This window comes from Sparus aurata, chromosome 7 (genome assembly GCF_900880675.1).
Source record: "Sparus aurata chromosome 7, fSpaAur1.1, whole genome shotgun sequence".
Taxonomy (NCBI): domain Eukaryota; kingdom Metazoa; phylum Chordata; class Actinopteri; order Spariformes; family Sparidae; genus Sparus; species Sparus aurata.
Window position 1 is genome coordinate 17,981,015 of NC_044193.1, and position 16,410 is coordinate 17,997,424.

Here is a 16,410-nt window from a genome sequence, read left to right on the forward strand (position 1 = left end):
TGTTTTGCATTGCACAGTCAAAACTAGAAGAGGCAGTGTTTTCCCTCAGGTAAAAGTGAAATCTGTAATATCTGTGGAAACACTGAAGAATCCTGCTGATGCGGGTAAATAAGACAAAGAGGGTGATAGGAACTGAGGTAAAACAAGAGTGAACTGACTGAGGGGCATTAGTTTGATGGAGGGCCAGAGCTGTGTCTTTTTGGTGGAGGTTTTTCCCTCCACCAAGCCAGTGGGCCATTTTTAAACCTTTAATAAGCTATCTTTTTGCTATATTAAGGTTAAAACATACTTTATTGTGCATTTATTAGTAGTTCACCATGTACTTATTACAGTTTTCTTTTGCAGCTGATAGACTGATAGCAATAACGATAGCAATTTATTAAAGCCCTTGTCTATAAACTGTTAACACTTATTTTCTTTTTAGAAGTGCTTATCAATTATTTACAGTCTAAAAATGAACATATTTACTTTGTTATCATTAACACTTATATAATCTGGATGTTAAAAGGCACCTTAGACAGACTTATAAGAGCATTATTACCTACTTTACACAGTACAAGACCTTAATATAAAGCATTATTAATTATGCAAATTAAGTGAAAGAGTAATGTTCATAAATGCATTTGCTACAACTACAGCATATAGTAGAGCCTCTTGGAGCAATGCTATACTGTATAAACTGACACAAAAAGCGTACACATATTCTAATTGCATAATATCAGCTTAGCAACTTAGCATCTATCTTATCTGACGTGAGTTGTGCGGTGCTGTCTACATTGCGCCAGCAGGTGGGGGTGAGGAGGTGAGATGGTTGCTGCTGCCGTGCTTGCGGACTTGGGGCAATAAAAGGGGGGTGTCATATGAAGGGTTATGTCCTGGGCACAGGTACAGCCGGGCTTTTGCTCCAGAGCTCATCTGCACTGGGGCGGGCATCAGTATTGTGATGCCAATCTCTTCCTACACTGTGCCAATCTTCCACCCTCCTCTACTCTCCACTGTTCTCGCCCCTGGGTGAGTAACCCATGCAAAAAGAAAGATTGCCAAGAAAGTCAAATTAAGTGAAAGGAAATTCAAAAAAGAAACCAGAACGAAACAAAAACACAATAATGTATGTAGTGATGTCAACACTGACATTACATGGAAACTATTGTCACAATATACAAAAACAGGATTTATTAGCTGTAAACATTAACATCCTTTAACATTAACAGTTATTAATTCCTGATGGTTAAGAAAGTTATTTTACTATGTTAAAACTAGTACTAGATATTAGATTTAGGTCCATGCCCCAACAACTCATTCTCACTCTCTTTCGCTCTCTCTCTCTCTCTCGCTTGCTCGCTCCCTAAGAGGACGCTACCTTGCTGGACTCTGGGCTTCTTGAACAAGCTGGCGGAGTGGCGCAGTTTGCACGCCCAGTTTTTGAATTTGCGAGTCCAGGATTTCTTGCTAACAGGATTTCTGATACTAGGACATGTCAGGTTTAGGCCAAAATATCCACCTCCTGCATTGTGCTTCTGCTGTCCATGCCGGAGGGGGATCGGGTGCTGATTGGGGGGCCACGATGCGTCTCCAGTGGTACTGGTGTCAGAGTGTGGGGGTACAGCCTAGAACAGTTAAGACAGTTAAAGAGTGGCCGCATTGGAGTTGATACGTTCAAAATGAGAGGGATATTCACACATTTAAACATGACATATATCACAGAAACATAACATAGTAGGGTCACATTTACACAGCTATACAAAAAAATATAAACAGTAAAATAATGTAAATTCAGTACAGTGAAAGACAAAATCGATAGAATATTGATTCAAAATCTTTTCTGTCATGTTCACTCACTAGAATGGTTGGTTCTCCTGGTATGGGTGGGCGCTGGGGCCCAGCAGAGTCATCCTGATTGGGATGCAGAAGAGAGGTAGGCAGGGTGGAAGAGGCAGAGGTGGATGGGAGAGATGGGCCAGGCTGTTGATCCACAGGGCCCAGCTGCGCAAAGTTGGGCACTTCTAAGGGAGCTTCCACTCCTACCCCATCTCTCTCCGGGTCAGGGGAGGTAGAGGAGGAACGGGAGGTGGTCGAGGAGGTAGATGAGGATGAGGAGTGAGGGGATGTATCTGAGGAGGAGGCAGGTGGGGGAAAAGATGAGTGGTGGACCGACTGTGGCTCAGACGACTCGTCTCCTCCTGCTGATGTGGAGGCAGCTGATGTAGGGCCAGAGGCAACTCCTCCGCCTGGTGCTACGCTGCTGTACTCCTGATACAACAAGTTCCTCAGCTTCTCATCCAGAGTCTTTATGCGGTTGTCTACAAATTCAATTTTTGGGGGGCCTTCACTGTCTGACTCGGCCACAGATGATGGCTGGGCAGGTGATGGTGTCATTGTGAGGGATAGGGAGGGTAAGGGGGCATCAGCGGTGCCCAGACTCAGAGGTGGCAGAGAGGAGTCAGAAGGAGGGTGAAATGGGGTAGAGTAGCTGCATGTGTCCTCTGTGAAACTTATCTCTCCTGTGGACACCTCTGACTCTGACATCTGTAGAGAGGACTGCTTCTGCAGTGGAAAATGCTGCTGTTTCTGGGGCGTCTCCATGGCTTTAACTGCCTCTTGTTGCTGCTGTGGCTGTGACTGTATGTGTTGATGTGCCAGCTCAGCAGGGATTTGAGCTTGTTGTGGAATCTGCTGTGGTGGTACAGGGCTAACATTTAGCTGTGATGGTTGTTGAAGAAACTGTTGACTTATTGACAGGGGTAGCATCTGGGTTTGATCTGGCTGCAAAGCCACAGCTCCAATAAACAGTTGTTGCTGCTGCTGCTGTAGCTGCTGCTGAACCATTTGTTGTTGTTGCTGCTGCACCATTTGCTGTTGCTGTAAGTGTAGTGTCTGTTGTAGATTTAACTGTTGCTGCTGCTGGTGATCGATGTGGGCCTGCTGTTGGGGCATTACAGCCGCTCGCGGTGCCATAACCTGCTGTGGTGACTGCTGTAACTGAGGCTGTTGCAGCAGCTGTGGGGCGTACTGTTGTGTTTGGTGTTGAGAAAGTGATTGTTGTGTCTGCTGTAGGGGCACTGGGGGCAAAAACTGCTGCAGAGGCACAGACTGTTGTAACAAATCGGGCCGAGGCAGCACCTGCACCTCAGTCAGTTGTTGCTGAAGCGTTATTTGTTTCTGCATTAGTTGCTGATGGTGTAACTGCTGGAGGGACTGTTGCAGTGATTGTTCCTGCTGCAGCTGTATTTGTTCTTGATACACTGGATGTTGTGGTTGTATTTGCTGCTGTATCTGTTGTGCTTGTTGATCAATCTGTGTTGCCTGTACTTGCTGTTGAGCTGCTGGTGCCTGCTGCTGTATCTCAGGTTGTAGCTGTGTTTGTAGCTGTGGCTGCAGCTGGGGTTGCTGTGGGGCTGGTTGGGCCACCTGGGTGAGTGTCTGTTGCTCCATGCCAAGTTGGCTTACCGCTGAAGAGATCACTGTAGCAGCAGCAGGAGGAGGAGAATGAAAAGTGGTTGAAGACTGATCCACTGCAGGGACACATGGCCTGGAAGTAGGCATCACTGTATCCCCTATACTTTGACCTACATTTGAGCAACCACTGGTTCCAGGAGAAGAGAGTACATCTGGCAGAATAGTGGTGGGTGTGGGAGACACAAAGGTAGGAGCAGTGGACAAGGTGGGGTTAGCAGCAGCAGCAGCAGCAGGTATTTTAATGGATGAGGGAGCACTGGGAATTTGGTCAACAAAAGCTGGGGTGAGGGGACCGCCTGCAGCAGTGACAGGAACGGAAGCTTCAAGAGTGGAGGCTGGCGCAGAGGTGCTCTCAGAGGCAGCGGTGTTAGGGGCCAGGGCAGTAAGTGTTGAGGGGGCCATGGAGGCAGGGGCTGAGACAGTGGAGACTGGAGGAGAGGTGGCAGAGAGAGTGGGGCAGGGGGGAGAGGCCATTCCAGTCAAAGACTCCAGACCCTGGGATCCTTCCCCTTCTATATCCGCAGAGAGGAACACACGGTTAGTTTCTGTTATGTTGTCAACTCATGTTAATAAGCAAGAGATTAGAACAGATGTGGGTAGTGCTCACCTTTCTCTGGTTGGGGAGACTGAGGTATCCTCGCCTCTGAAGCGGGTGGTGGTGTCCCTGCTCCCTGGCTGGATAGAGAGTCTCTATGGCGGATGGTCTGGTTGATAAAGAAGCGCCAGCGTCCCACTGGGGAAGAATGGGGTACCGAGTCCACTGGAAATCAAAAATATATTTTACTTGTTATTAAAAGTTAAAGGGATATTCCAGTGTAAGTTTAATCCATGGTCTAAATCACTGTGAAACTGTGTTACACTCCCTCTCGAGAGATCAAGTTAGCAGACCGCTAATTTACGGAGTTTTATCAACCTCAGAAACGACCGCACGACAACAATACACTGCAGTAAATGGATCCAAATATAACCCGCCACCAAAAAGCCACAAATAATGCTCAGAACAGCACCAAATGAACAGCAACAGTACAAATAGGGTCTCAGCACATAGTCCGGGGGGAGAGCGAGTCTAACACAGTTTCAGGGTGATTTAGACGATGGATTAAATTTACACGAAAAGCTTTTTCTCATTTTGTAGTTATACTTTGTTTGTGAATGAGAAACAACTTAATCATAACTTACCTGAAGAGCCAGTTGGTGTGCTCACATGCAGCTGGTCAGTTGATCCAGTCTAATAAAGAAAAAATGATTTAAATTAATCGATATTCACTCAAAAAAACAAAAACAAGAAAAGGTTGATGAAAATATGCAAATCAACATACCAGTGAAAGTGTTTGAAGAAGTTCATGAGCTTTCTTGACTATGGCTCTAAGCTCCTCAACAAATTTTTCTTTCTCAACATCAAGGACAAAGTCCTCCTCCACCTGCGAGCAAAATCAAAAGAAACAGCAATGATTAAAATATATAATAATTTTTTTTTTTGGGGGGGGGGGGAAACAATGCTGTCTGTGTAAATACATGAGCAGTCTACCATGTATTCCGCTATGTCCTCCGGTGCATCCCCTTCAATGTCGAATTTAAATGTCACCATCTTGTTGCTATGCGTCTCCAACTGGCACTCCACCATATTGTCACCAGTGCCGGACACCTGTGGTTAGGAAGACGAGTTAACATTATATACTTGTCCATTAACTTTAGGAACTAAGTTTGTTATTTTTTGACATTTTCTTTTCACCTGGAGCATGCTCAGTTGAAACTGATGTGAAACCTTCTCAGGCCTCTGACAGGAAGCTCTTCTTTGATTTTTTAATTTATCTAGCTTTCCATTGGCCAGGAGCTGACAGGTTTCTTCTCCATTGGCTGGAACAGACCTGTGGGTGGTAAAATAGAAGGGTTGTAACACATTGTCCTGTAAATGACAAGTTCTATAGCAGGACTCTGACCACATACTGTAACTGCATTGTCTGTAAGTTGCTGAAAATAAGAACATTATCTAAAAGCAATATTCGTATATGTAGTACACATATGTATTAATAACATTCTGTACAATTTTCACACTATTTTATAACATCAAATATACATCTAAATGCCTTATTCATGCACATTGGAAGGCCATTAACCACTCTGTATGGGCAATATGGACAACTGGTCTCATTGAAGAACCACTCGTACAAACAGATTTGTTCTGGTGCGAGTTATTAATGAACCAAATTGACTCAAATAAAATATGTAACATAGACAAACTTAATGTAAAATTAATCATAATGTTCTGTTTATTATATCATATAGTTGAAAAACAAAAGATTATCTGATTTTTATAGGCATTTTCTGAAATGAAACATTACAATAGTTTGTAGGATCTTTTCTCTGTCCAGTATCCTCTGTTACACCAACAGTGTTACATCACCTTCTGTTGGCTATTTTTTACTTCTTTCAAACTCAGCGCCAACTGAACAATGTCCAAGCACTGCTTGACAGGACCAGATGGAAAAGTATTAACAAGCCAGCAGCCTTAACGTCAACACATTTCATAGCATCATGCCTGAAGAGTGGCAAATATTAGCATGTTCACCTAGGTGTTGTGCCAACATTACAGCTGATCCAAGATGAACAAGATAAATACCTGCAGAGTCAGTTGACCCAGGAGTGAATGCCAATTGTACATATTCACAAAAGCCAGATGTTAGGACCACTTTGCTGCTAAAACCACCTCTTTATTTCTGACACATTGCAGCGCTGCTTTGATGATGTCATTAACAGCTTTACTATTACTATGTTTTTTATGGTTTATTGGTGTGAATACTTCCTTTTACTAATTATTTTCATTTTGTTAATTAAACTTTCCCACTAATGAAGGGTACATTTATCTTGGAACACTCACATGAGTAAGTCTCACAAAAATGTACATTCTTTGGCCTTGTTCAGCTGTTTCCGGATTAAGGCGATCAGATTCTCCCAGTAAATCTACTCATGTAGCTTTGTCTGATGAAAATGGACATACTGAAAGACTTCTGACTATTACCAGCAAACAGAGCTAACATCAGACAACAATGATATCAGACATACCCTGAAGAAGAATGACGTTCTGTACTTGACAGGTACGGACCATCCTATAGCATGACGTGAACACAGACACAAAGGAGTATGCAGGCACACAGGAAAAAAACAGAAAACAATTAAACACATCAAATGCAAAGAAAGCTGTAGTGTAAAAATGGATATTACATTTACTAACATATTTACATATTAATTTTTGTAAGAATTAATTAATCATTTTGCCAGTATGTCAGCAAAGTAAAATTATTTTGTAATTAACACAGCAAACTTTCATTCTTCCTGTACCTGAGCAATGCCCAGCAGGGAAAGGTCACAGTCTTGCAGCGAGGCTTGGGGCAGTTTGGGGGCATTAGAATCAAGCGCTTGTAGAGTAGTGACAGGCGGAGGGGAAGTGGGGATAAAGTCGGCCTGCCCGGGTAGGGTTACCTGGGCCGCAGGTGGAGATGAAGGCATCTCTGGTACAGGGGCAGCAGCAGGATGGTAGGATGGCCGGGATGGAAGAGATGGTAGTGATGTAGGGGGACACAAGGTATGAGAGGGGCTGAGGGGTGTTTGCTGTGCAGGAAAGACAGCATGGTGCAGGACAGACTGTTCAGCGATAGGTGTCTCGGTGTGTGTCTGAGTGTGAGAATGAGCCTGTGTCTGAACATGTGTCTGTGTTTGGGAGTGTATTTGGGCCTGAATGCTGGTTTGTGTGTGAGTGTGAGCTGGCAGCATCGGCTTCACTTGATGCTGCGGAGACGGAGGGGGGCCTGCCACTAGATGACTATAGAGGGGCAGGGTCCTGGTCTGGGACTGAGGCCCAGCCACATTACTGGTGACTATCGGTGCAGCGGGATGGGTCACCAGATGTGAAGCAGGTGGGGCTGACAGCTGACTCTCCTCAAGGGATAACAAAGCCTGCTTTGGTGCTTGATGGGTGGGAGCTTGGATGGGCTGTGCTAATATCTGGGCCTGTGGAGGAGGTGGAGCTTGTGGTTGCTGCGCTTGAGGAAGTTGCTGTAGTGGTTGCTGGTATTGCCCAATGGACTGAGGGATAGTAGGCTGGGAGATGGGCTGGATGACTGAGGGGTCAGTGGTATTTCCGTGGGGCTGCTGCTGGGACTGAACCACTGGTTGCAGTGTTGTTTGGCCTGGAACATAGGCTTGTCCAGCCTGCTGCACAGGATGAGGAGAGGAGACAAAGTTTGCAGGGTCAACTGCAGAACTGAGACTTTCTGGTGTAGGTCCAACACTTCCAGCTGTGCCAGGAGACAGAATCGCCTGCTGATACTGCAGAACAGGCTCTTGCTGCTGCTGCTGCTGCTGCTGCTGTTGTGTAATATGAGTAATATCCTGCTGCACATATGGCATGGTGGGATGGGTAGGCTGAGGGACATACTGAGGGGTCAAAAGGCTAGTAGCGGCCTGAGCATGCACCTGGATAGGTGGTGTGCCTTGAGTTTGTTGCTCGAGCTGTGGTTGCATGAGCCCTGGCACTTGAGCCTTTTGCTGAACAACATTCTCAGGCTGGATCTGACTGGGAATTGAAGTCATTGCAGCTGGAGGCTGGACCACAGCTTGGCTTTGTTGGCCCATCATCTGAATATCCACCGCTGGACCCTGACCATGTTTTGCCTGGGACAGGTGCAGAGGCTGACTCTGGATTAATGGCTGAGCAGTTACTTGGCTCTGTGTGGTAGCAGCAGGTCCTGGATAACTAGTCTGTGGCGGAACTTGCTGAGTCTGGATAATGTGGGTTTGGCCCTGGATCATTGCCACTGGAGGAGTAACTTGGGCCTGAGCTGCTTGGACAGTGGACTGGGCTATAAATTGGACTGGGACCTGGCCCTGGTTCTGGGGAAGAGCATCACTTTGTCCTTGTTGGGTGAGGACTTGCGCTTGGACCATAGCAGGTGTCTGGACAGGGATCTGTGTAGTCTGAATGGCCATAGGAACCTGGACCTGTGAGACAATTTGAGATTGGTGCTGAATCACCTCGGTGCCAGCTGGAGCTCCAACTGGGATATGAGGTTCCATCACAGAGGTGTGATGCTGAGACTGGGCAACAAGCGCTTGTTGCTGGATCAGTGCTGCGTGATGTTGTTGCTCCATCACTTGCTGCTGTGTGAGCGAGGTATGGGGTGGAAACTGAGTGGTGTTTAGTTGCGCAATACATGCGTGCTGCTGAATCTGCTGCTCACTGTTACTTTGTGGAATTGGGACAGCCTCTTGTTTCTCAGTTTGCTGACGCTGAATGATGGCTGCTTGTTGCTGCTCTTGAATCTGTTGCTGTATCAAAGCCTGTTGATGTAGTCTCTCAGCTTGTTGTTGCTGCAGCAGGAATTGTTGCTGACGCTGCTGTTCTAAATGTTGCTGCAGCAGAGCTTGTTGTTGCTGCTCCATCTGCTGCTTGAGTTGCACTTGTTGCTGTTCTTGTTGCTGTTGCTGTAGCTGAACTGTCTGTTGTAGCTGATGCTGTTTTAAAATTGCCTGCTGCTGTAAATGCTGTTGTATTAGTGCTTGTTGCTGTTGTTGTTCCATCTGATGGAGTAAGGCCTGCTGCAATTGTTGTTCCTTTTGCTGTGCCTGCTGTAATACAATTTGTTGCCTCTCAGGTTCTTTTTGTACTCCAGCTTGGCGTTGTCCAATTTGTTGATACATCTGGTTCTGCTGCTGTTGCTGTAGAGGAGGCTGTTGTTGCTGCTGCTCTAACTGATGCTGTAAAAGCACTTGATGTTGTTGCTGTTGTTGTAAAATACCTTGCTGTTGCTGCTGCTGCTGCTCTTGCTGTTGAATAAGAGTTTGCTGTTTGTGTAGAAGAGATTGCTGCTGCTCCAGTTGTAGTTGCGATTGTTGTTGCTGCTGTTGAAGCAAAGCTTGCTGTTGTTGCTGGTCACGCTGTTGCTGGACATACGGCTGATGTTGCTCAAGCAGCAAAGCTTGTTGTTGTTGCTGAAGCTGTTGCTGTAGTGGTTGTGGTTGTATCATCGTCTGCTCACGGGGATCCACTGTTGTTTGAGGTTTATAGGTCTGAGGCTGCTCTCCCGGCTGTGGCAAGGACACAGCTCGCTGCTCCATACCTGTTTGTGTAGGTAAAACTTGCTGCTGAGGAGTTGTGTGTACAGGAGGAACAGGCTGCTGTACAAAGATCTGCTGCTGATGCTCATGTTGATGTGTCTGGACAGCTGTAGCTGAAAGGCTCTGTGGATGCTGCTCGGTTGGTAGCTGAGTGGTACTAACTTGTTGTTGTTCGAGCAGAGTGGCCTGGGCCTCCATTTGCTGTTGTGGCTGTTGCTGAAGGGTGGAGGTCTGGGGATCCATCCCTGTCTGTTGTTGTTGGACAATAGTCTGCTGAGGGATCATGACGGGCTGTGTTGGCTGGGGTGCTGCCTGGGGAATTATGTCAGTGAGCTGCATGGGAGTGGCAGGGGGTTGGGTCTGCTGAGCGAGGGGCACAATGTTCCCCGCTAGTCCAGCAGGATCACCGACTGACACGGATGTAGTGAGAACGTTAATGGGTGCGTGTGGGGAAACAGGGGGTATGTAAGACTGTGAGGGGGCCATTGAGCCATGGGGAGTGGCAGTTTGAAATGCATCTGATGGTAATGTTTGTGACTGCTTAGTGACAATGACAGAATGATGATTTGGTGTTGAAAGAAGAGGGAAAAGAAAGTAGTAGAACAATTAGGTAAGCATAAGCTTTGGCAAAAGCATCAATCATCAACACATTTAATTATAGATCAGGGTTTCCCACAGTGTTTGATAGAGGAGGTAGGCTGCCTCACCTGAAATACAAACTGCAAAGCTAAAATTAGAAAGTAAATGCACTTCTACTGAGTAAAACATAAATGCAAACTGAGCAGAGAGAGGCTACACAATATATTAAATCTTAGCACCTCCACTATCTAATTTCCAGGGGGGAAACCCTGAACAGCATACAGTCAGACGATCTCAGAGGATTATGAGGATGAATCGTAGTTGGGTAAATAGTTACTTGAGGGGGAAAGAACCCAAAATGCGACAGAGCAGTGGCACCATAGCTTTACTTCCATTAACAGTAACAGTACACGTTTTAGACCCAATGTAAATATGGCTTTCATTTTAAAAACAAATTTGTATATCACTCCTTTCACCTGAAAATATTGTTGAGGGACACTTGGGGATATCTGTTGAACCATGGAAGTGGGCTGAAGAAATGTCTGGCCAACAGGTCCCCCTCCACTTTGGCCTATGGACATGCTGGACATAATAATACTCTGGCCAATGGGAACACTTCCACTCTCACCAATAGGGACCATCTGAGGAAGTGCCGATGCACCAGTGCTCTGTAGTGCAAGTAAATAGTTAGTGAACAAGTGATTTATAAATACAAAAGATTCAATCAAGTATTAACGGATCAGTTAATCAGCTGATCCATTAATCGTTGACTGAATAAAGACAAAACATTGCATAGACTTACAGATGCAGTAGGGGGGAGAGGAGTCTGGGAGTGCGTGTATGACTCCCCTGGCTGAGAGTACGCCTGGCTTTGTCCACTTGCATAAGACTCACAGCTGGCAGATCCAATGCTCTCACCTTTACAAGACAGTACAAAATAAGAGGGAATGTAAAAACTCATATACTTGTCAATGTCATATTTTTCACTTGGTATTTTACATTTGTTCAACTTCTGTTATGTCTATGTCTATTAATGCATAAACTGCCATCACACAGTCTTTTCTGCTTAGAAGGGTTCCTCGCTGAGTGAAATGACCCAGAAGTATCCAAGCTGCAGTTCTACATGCTAAGGTAATGTGCCCCAATGTCTCCTTTTTATTCTCCATACAGTACACTGGACTATTCTATACTAAAGGAAATGAGAAAATGGCATCTCAGATTATCTTCGCACTGTGAAGTCTTTATGAATAATCCTTCACATCTCTACTTGATTTTGTGACATTTACCATCAAAATCAAGGAAAGGTGCTTAAGAGAAGACATAGGATGTTAATTTTGGGATGATTTGATAGCAGTCTTAGCATCCCTTTCTAATAAACTCCTGGCAAATAAACTATATCATGAAGGTGCACACTCTACCTGGCAGACCAAGTGTTGTCCCACTGAATATATGTTGCTGCCTGACATGCTGGTCCACTTCAGGCAATTCCTCAGACTCCTGCCCTCCTCCTCCTGCCCCTCCTATCTGTCCAGCTGCCTGTCCTGGTCCAAGTGAGGATTGGCAGTATGGATGAGCAAAGGTGTAGGAGGTGAGATTGGAGTCTCTTCTTTCCTCAAAGCCCTGCTGCTGCAGGAGCAGCTGCTGCTGGCGACGTTCCCGTGACTTCTTGATCAGATTTACTCTGTCCCGGATGGATTTTCCCACCACTTTGGCATCACTCTCATGGAAGAATCCTGACTTCACCTGAAAGAAAGAGAGAAAGTTATGACTAAAGATAGGCTAAGTGAATCTAGGTCAGAAGGAGGGAGCTTGAAATGACTGATAAATGAGCTGAAGGAATTCCCACACCTGATCTTTGTTTAAGCTTTGAAGCATCAAAGCCTTTTCCCAGTCTATCCTATCCCACACTGGACATTCACTGCCCCCATTTCTACAAGTAAGGATTGTCCCATAGTCTCACCATCTCTAGAGCCACTTCCTCGGCGCTATCATTCTCCAGGTCGTAGCTGAACTCTATGGCCTCATTGTCTTTGTGCTTCCCTTTTAGCTTCTTGGGCTCTTCCACCCAAATCCGAAGAGCCAGACAGTCCTGGGTGCCTGTGTCCTCCTCTGCCAGCTCCACCCGGACCCCTGTGTCCTCCCCAAAGAATGCGTGATTCAGGAGGTCTCTGATGGAGAGTCTGTCAGGCAAAAGACAACAATCAGAAATCCTGCTTCAGACCAGGGCATGTGAGCGGAGCGCAGAGCGAGCGGGGAGCGGAGTGTGCGAAATATAGTCGGAGCGCAGAGCGTGTTTTAATCCAAAGGCCAGAGCGATGGTTCCGTTTCGCTCCAGTTCCGTTCTGATACCGCTCTCCACGAGTCTAGGGCATGCACAAGTCCACACAGACTCACGTGTGCCTTCAAGGGTTAGCCTACATCAGAGGTCATTCGTTGAGAGATGGAGTTTGTAAAATATTTCGAAAAGCAAGCAGACAGGTCATATAGGTGCAACGTCAGGAATTGCTCCCTCTTTTAAATTTGAGCGAGCATGGAGCGATTTCACCTGAATGAAATTTTAGGTGAGCGGAGCTGTCTGGTTTAACTTTGAGCGATGGAGCGAAGGAGTGAACACCCACGTAAGCGGGGAGCGGAAATTCTCGCCGCTCAGCTCCGCTCACATGCTCTGCTTCAGACAGTGCAGTATGTCATGTTATGGGTATAATAGAAATAAAAAGGAATAATAAAACTTGCTAACCTCTGGCTCTTGTTCTGACGAATGCAGCCTTCGATGATTTCTTTGATCTCTGGGTCATTCACTTTATCAAAGCTGGCTGGCTTGATACCCTGCCGAAAAGAAAATCAGATTTAATCAATTGAACTAGCAGGATTTACCCAATCAGGTTTTGGAATATTGAATATAATCATTGAAGGCATTTTGAACTTGGAGCTTGATAGATGGGGCTGCATTTAAAATGAATAAAGAATTACTAAAGAACTAGGTCTACACATGTCATCACCACAAATGTGCTGGGTAATGCAGTCAGAGAGACTCACGCTTGTGACTTTGCGATAGATCTGAGCAGCATTTTGGCACTCCGAATAGGGGTATTCTGAAGTGGCCATCTCCAGCATGCACATCCCGAAGGCGTAGACATCCACAGACTCATCATAGTGCTCCTCATACATCTCTGGAGCCATGAACTCTGGGGTTCCTGTGAAGACCAGATGGTAGTTCACTAAACAGCTAAAATACCGTTTCACAGCTATCAATGTTTAAAATCTGAATTTAGAATCAGAATACCCAGAGTCAATGAAAGAATTAACATTCAGTTGAAAGTCTGATAACAATATTCCTGGCAATTACTCTTGCATACTGAGTTAAACTTTATTTGACTAAATGGTGCACACAGTTCATTGATTAAGCTGGCTTACAGAGCCAACATCACGTCAGTGGTCTCTGTTTATGTTAAGTGTTGCCCACATGGATTTTAGAGTTAATCTGTCAATAATAATCCATACGCCGAGACATCTGAGGCCCTCTATAAAAATCCGTACACTGCTGAATGCAATGAAAAGTATATCTATAGGGTCTGACTAGGGTTTGCTGACGGAGTGCTTCCACACATAGACTTTACTTGGGTGGTAGGTATGGTATATTTGATGACTCATGTTAGCATTTTTTTTTGCTTTAATTGTTTTATCCAACCAAGAAAACAACGCCATCTAGGATTAATTAACTAGTGGATAATCTGCTCTCACTCGACCCCCCTGTGTACTCACATTCACACATGCTCTGCTGAAAAAACAGAGAGAGAGTGAGAGAGAGATGTTCTCTGCAATTACATCCCTCCTGTAAACACAGGACAGTGAAAGTGATGCGGCCTCTCCTATTTAATGTAGGCCTACTTATGCAGTTGTTTCATACAAGCTTCTAAGTGCACCTGGTTGTTGCGACATATAAAGGATAAAGTGTTGATGGATAAAGTCAACAGAGCAGACACATACTGGGAGAGAAAAACCTATGACATGCCTGACGTTGTACTTGTATATAGTTGATCTACCTATGTGGCCTACCTATAACACTCTTGGCAAAGGAGGTCCGCATAAGAGTGGCCAGTCCGAGGTCGCCTATTTTGACTGAGCCTGTTGGGCCTGTTATGAAGATGTTGTCACACTTGAGGTCCCGGTGGACTATCGGAGGAGTCCTGGTGTGAAGGAAGTGAAGTCCCTTTAGGATTTGCCTACACCAGCTCCTCAGGACTTTCGGTTTCATCACCTTGAAGCGCTTCAGGTAACTGTGCAGACAGACCAAAAGCAGGATTTGTAGTCAGACTTCAAAAAATACTGTAAACAACCACTGACAAGACAACTAGATATCAATAAATACGTTTTACATAGTACATTTAGATTGATTTGATTCAATTAAATGTTTCTACACTACTGAATTCTAGCATTTGTTTTTAAGTATATTTGTTCAAGTTTACATACATTTGTATGTATTTTAGGACATTATTATTAACTAAAGAAACCTTCTGTTTTCGTAGCTGTCAGAGTCACTATTATTGATAATAACAATTGTGTAAAACCATGACACCATGAAACCGTGGGACAGTTATAGTATTGGGACAATCTCAAACCACTGCAAACTCCATTTACAGTATAACATACTAAAATATAAGGAATCTTCAGACAAATACTCTCAAAATACTCCAATATCTACAAAACACAATGGTGCTGATATTCGCTAACTATGAAGGCGGGAGTACAGCTTGGTTTGAACTGTAGCTGATGACATCAGTCAGAGAAACTGTACTGCATTTTCCAGTCCTTTCCTGACATGTAAATGATGATGTATACTGTATATCAGCAAAGAATTGTCCAGTTATTTTGAGTGCCTCATTACTATATAATCATTTGCAGTAGACAGCGGCTAGCTGTGGGTGACATTTACTCAAGCTAATGCCATGACATGGCCAAGACATACAGACAAGGATATTAGGATTGGAGGATTTCATGTCAATCAGAGACTATCCCTAAAAGATTACGCTTAATAGAAATGATAAAATGACTTAACCAAATGACAACGATAATGAGCTGTCATCCAGTAAAGAATAATAGATATGAGGGGGGTGTGCTAACGTTTTAAGTGTTCCTGAAGTCATGAGTTCAGTGACCAGAACGATGCACTTCTTGCCGCGGAGCACAGACTCCCAGGAATCATAGAAACGGACGATGTTGGGGTGCTGAAGCCCCTTCAGCATCTCTGCCTCCTCCTTGAAGCGTTGCTGCTCCGCCTTGGTCAGCTTGCGGTCCTACGGTGAGTGGAACACAACAAGTTATTTGGTGTGAATTTTCTATTTACTGACTGGCAATTCCAACACAAAACATTTATTTCATTTATTTTCACAAGCTGTGCAAACATAATACTGCTACCTGACACTACATTCATTAATGTGCACTAACACCTACTGCCACTAGATGGTACTAGCAATACAGAGTTGCAGCAGTGCTGAGACAACACCCAAGCCTTAGCTCTATAAAACACATTTGTACTGTATCTGCCACACATCCCTAGTATGGTGGACAGAATGGACGCGGCAGAAATCCAATTCACTGACACTGGCAGCATCCCACAGGAACTGAGACAGCCATTGACTAATTCTGTTACACTGGGGCATAGGCTATTTTTAAAACCTAAGACTCATACATGCACTTGCTCAGTTCTGCAGTTGAATGTTGTAATGTTGTATTATGTCTCTTACTACTTGTGTATTCATATGCATAATTATATTTTCTTAAACCCTGCTGACATCTACTGTATACATACAACAAAATAAACACATCTTTAAATCACCTGAATATCAGATCACTTGGAAATAGTGTTCAAGAATACGCAAGTAATGTGATAGTGAAATAAAATTAAATAATTAAACACAGTGCTCGTAATCAAAGCATTCATGAAATCCTGACTGTCCCCACTGTGCCGGGGCCTATTTTTAGACTTGTCACAAACAACTGTTGTCATCCATGTGTACAAATAACAAAGCATTTCAGGTCTGTGGTCTTTTGACCTTTGTTGACCTTGTGACCTGCTGTTCGTGGGCAATATTAGATGGTACTGAAAAGTTTGAAGAGAGCTTTAATCCATTTTGGAAAAGCAAAAAATAAGCAAAGAAAAATAACCAAACAACGTGTCTGACTTAACATCTATAGGGGAGTCGGATGGCAGCCACCACCGTGTCACAGCCAGGCCTCACTATAAATAGAAGTCATCATAAC

The 16,410-nt window shown here is 44.6% G+C and overlaps 1 protein-coding gene across 6 annotated transcripts in view; it reads right to left on the bottom strand.

Annotated features, from left to right (window-relative positions):
• The window catches only part of wnk3 (WNK lysine deficient protein kinase 3), a 45,655-nt gene that overhangs the window by 7,175 nt on the left and 22,070 nt on the right, over positions 1-16,410 (bottom strand). The window contains exons 3-19 of one of the 6 annotated variants that reach the window (XM_030422361.1): positions 15,271-15,443; positions 14,206-14,426; positions 13,186-13,343; positions 12,887-12,975; positions 12,110-12,329; positions 11,568-11,892; positions 10,952-11,067; positions 10,626-10,817; positions 6,796-10,107; positions 6,520-6,563; positions 5,189-5,324; positions 4,985-5,101; positions 4,776-4,877; positions 4,636-4,684; positions 4,064-4,216; positions 1,840-3,968; positions 1,361-1,607 (exon numbers count right to left, since the gene is read on the bottom strand). In XM_030422361.1, coding sequence (XP_030278221.1) covers positions 1,361-1,607; positions 1,840-3,968; positions 4,064-4,216; positions 4,636-4,684; positions 4,776-4,877; positions 4,985-5,101; positions 5,189-5,324; positions 6,520-6,563; positions 6,796-10,107; positions 10,626-10,817; positions 10,952-11,067; positions 11,568-11,892; positions 12,110-12,329; positions 12,887-12,975; positions 13,186-13,343; positions 14,206-14,426; positions 15,271-15,443 — 7,783 coding nt within the window. Of the gene's footprint in view, positions 1-1,360; positions 1,608-1,839; positions 3,969-4,063; positions 4,217-4,635; positions 4,685-4,775; positions 4,878-4,984; positions 5,102-5,188; positions 5,325-6,519; positions 6,564-6,795; positions 10,111-10,625; positions 10,818-10,951; positions 11,068-11,567; positions 11,893-12,109; positions 12,330-12,886; positions 12,976-13,185; positions 13,344-14,205; positions 14,427-15,270; positions 15,444-16,410 lie in introns of all 6 variants that reach the window. The other 5 variants (XM_030422362.1, XM_030422359.1, XM_030422364.1 and 2 more) reach the window with 5 other exon arrangements.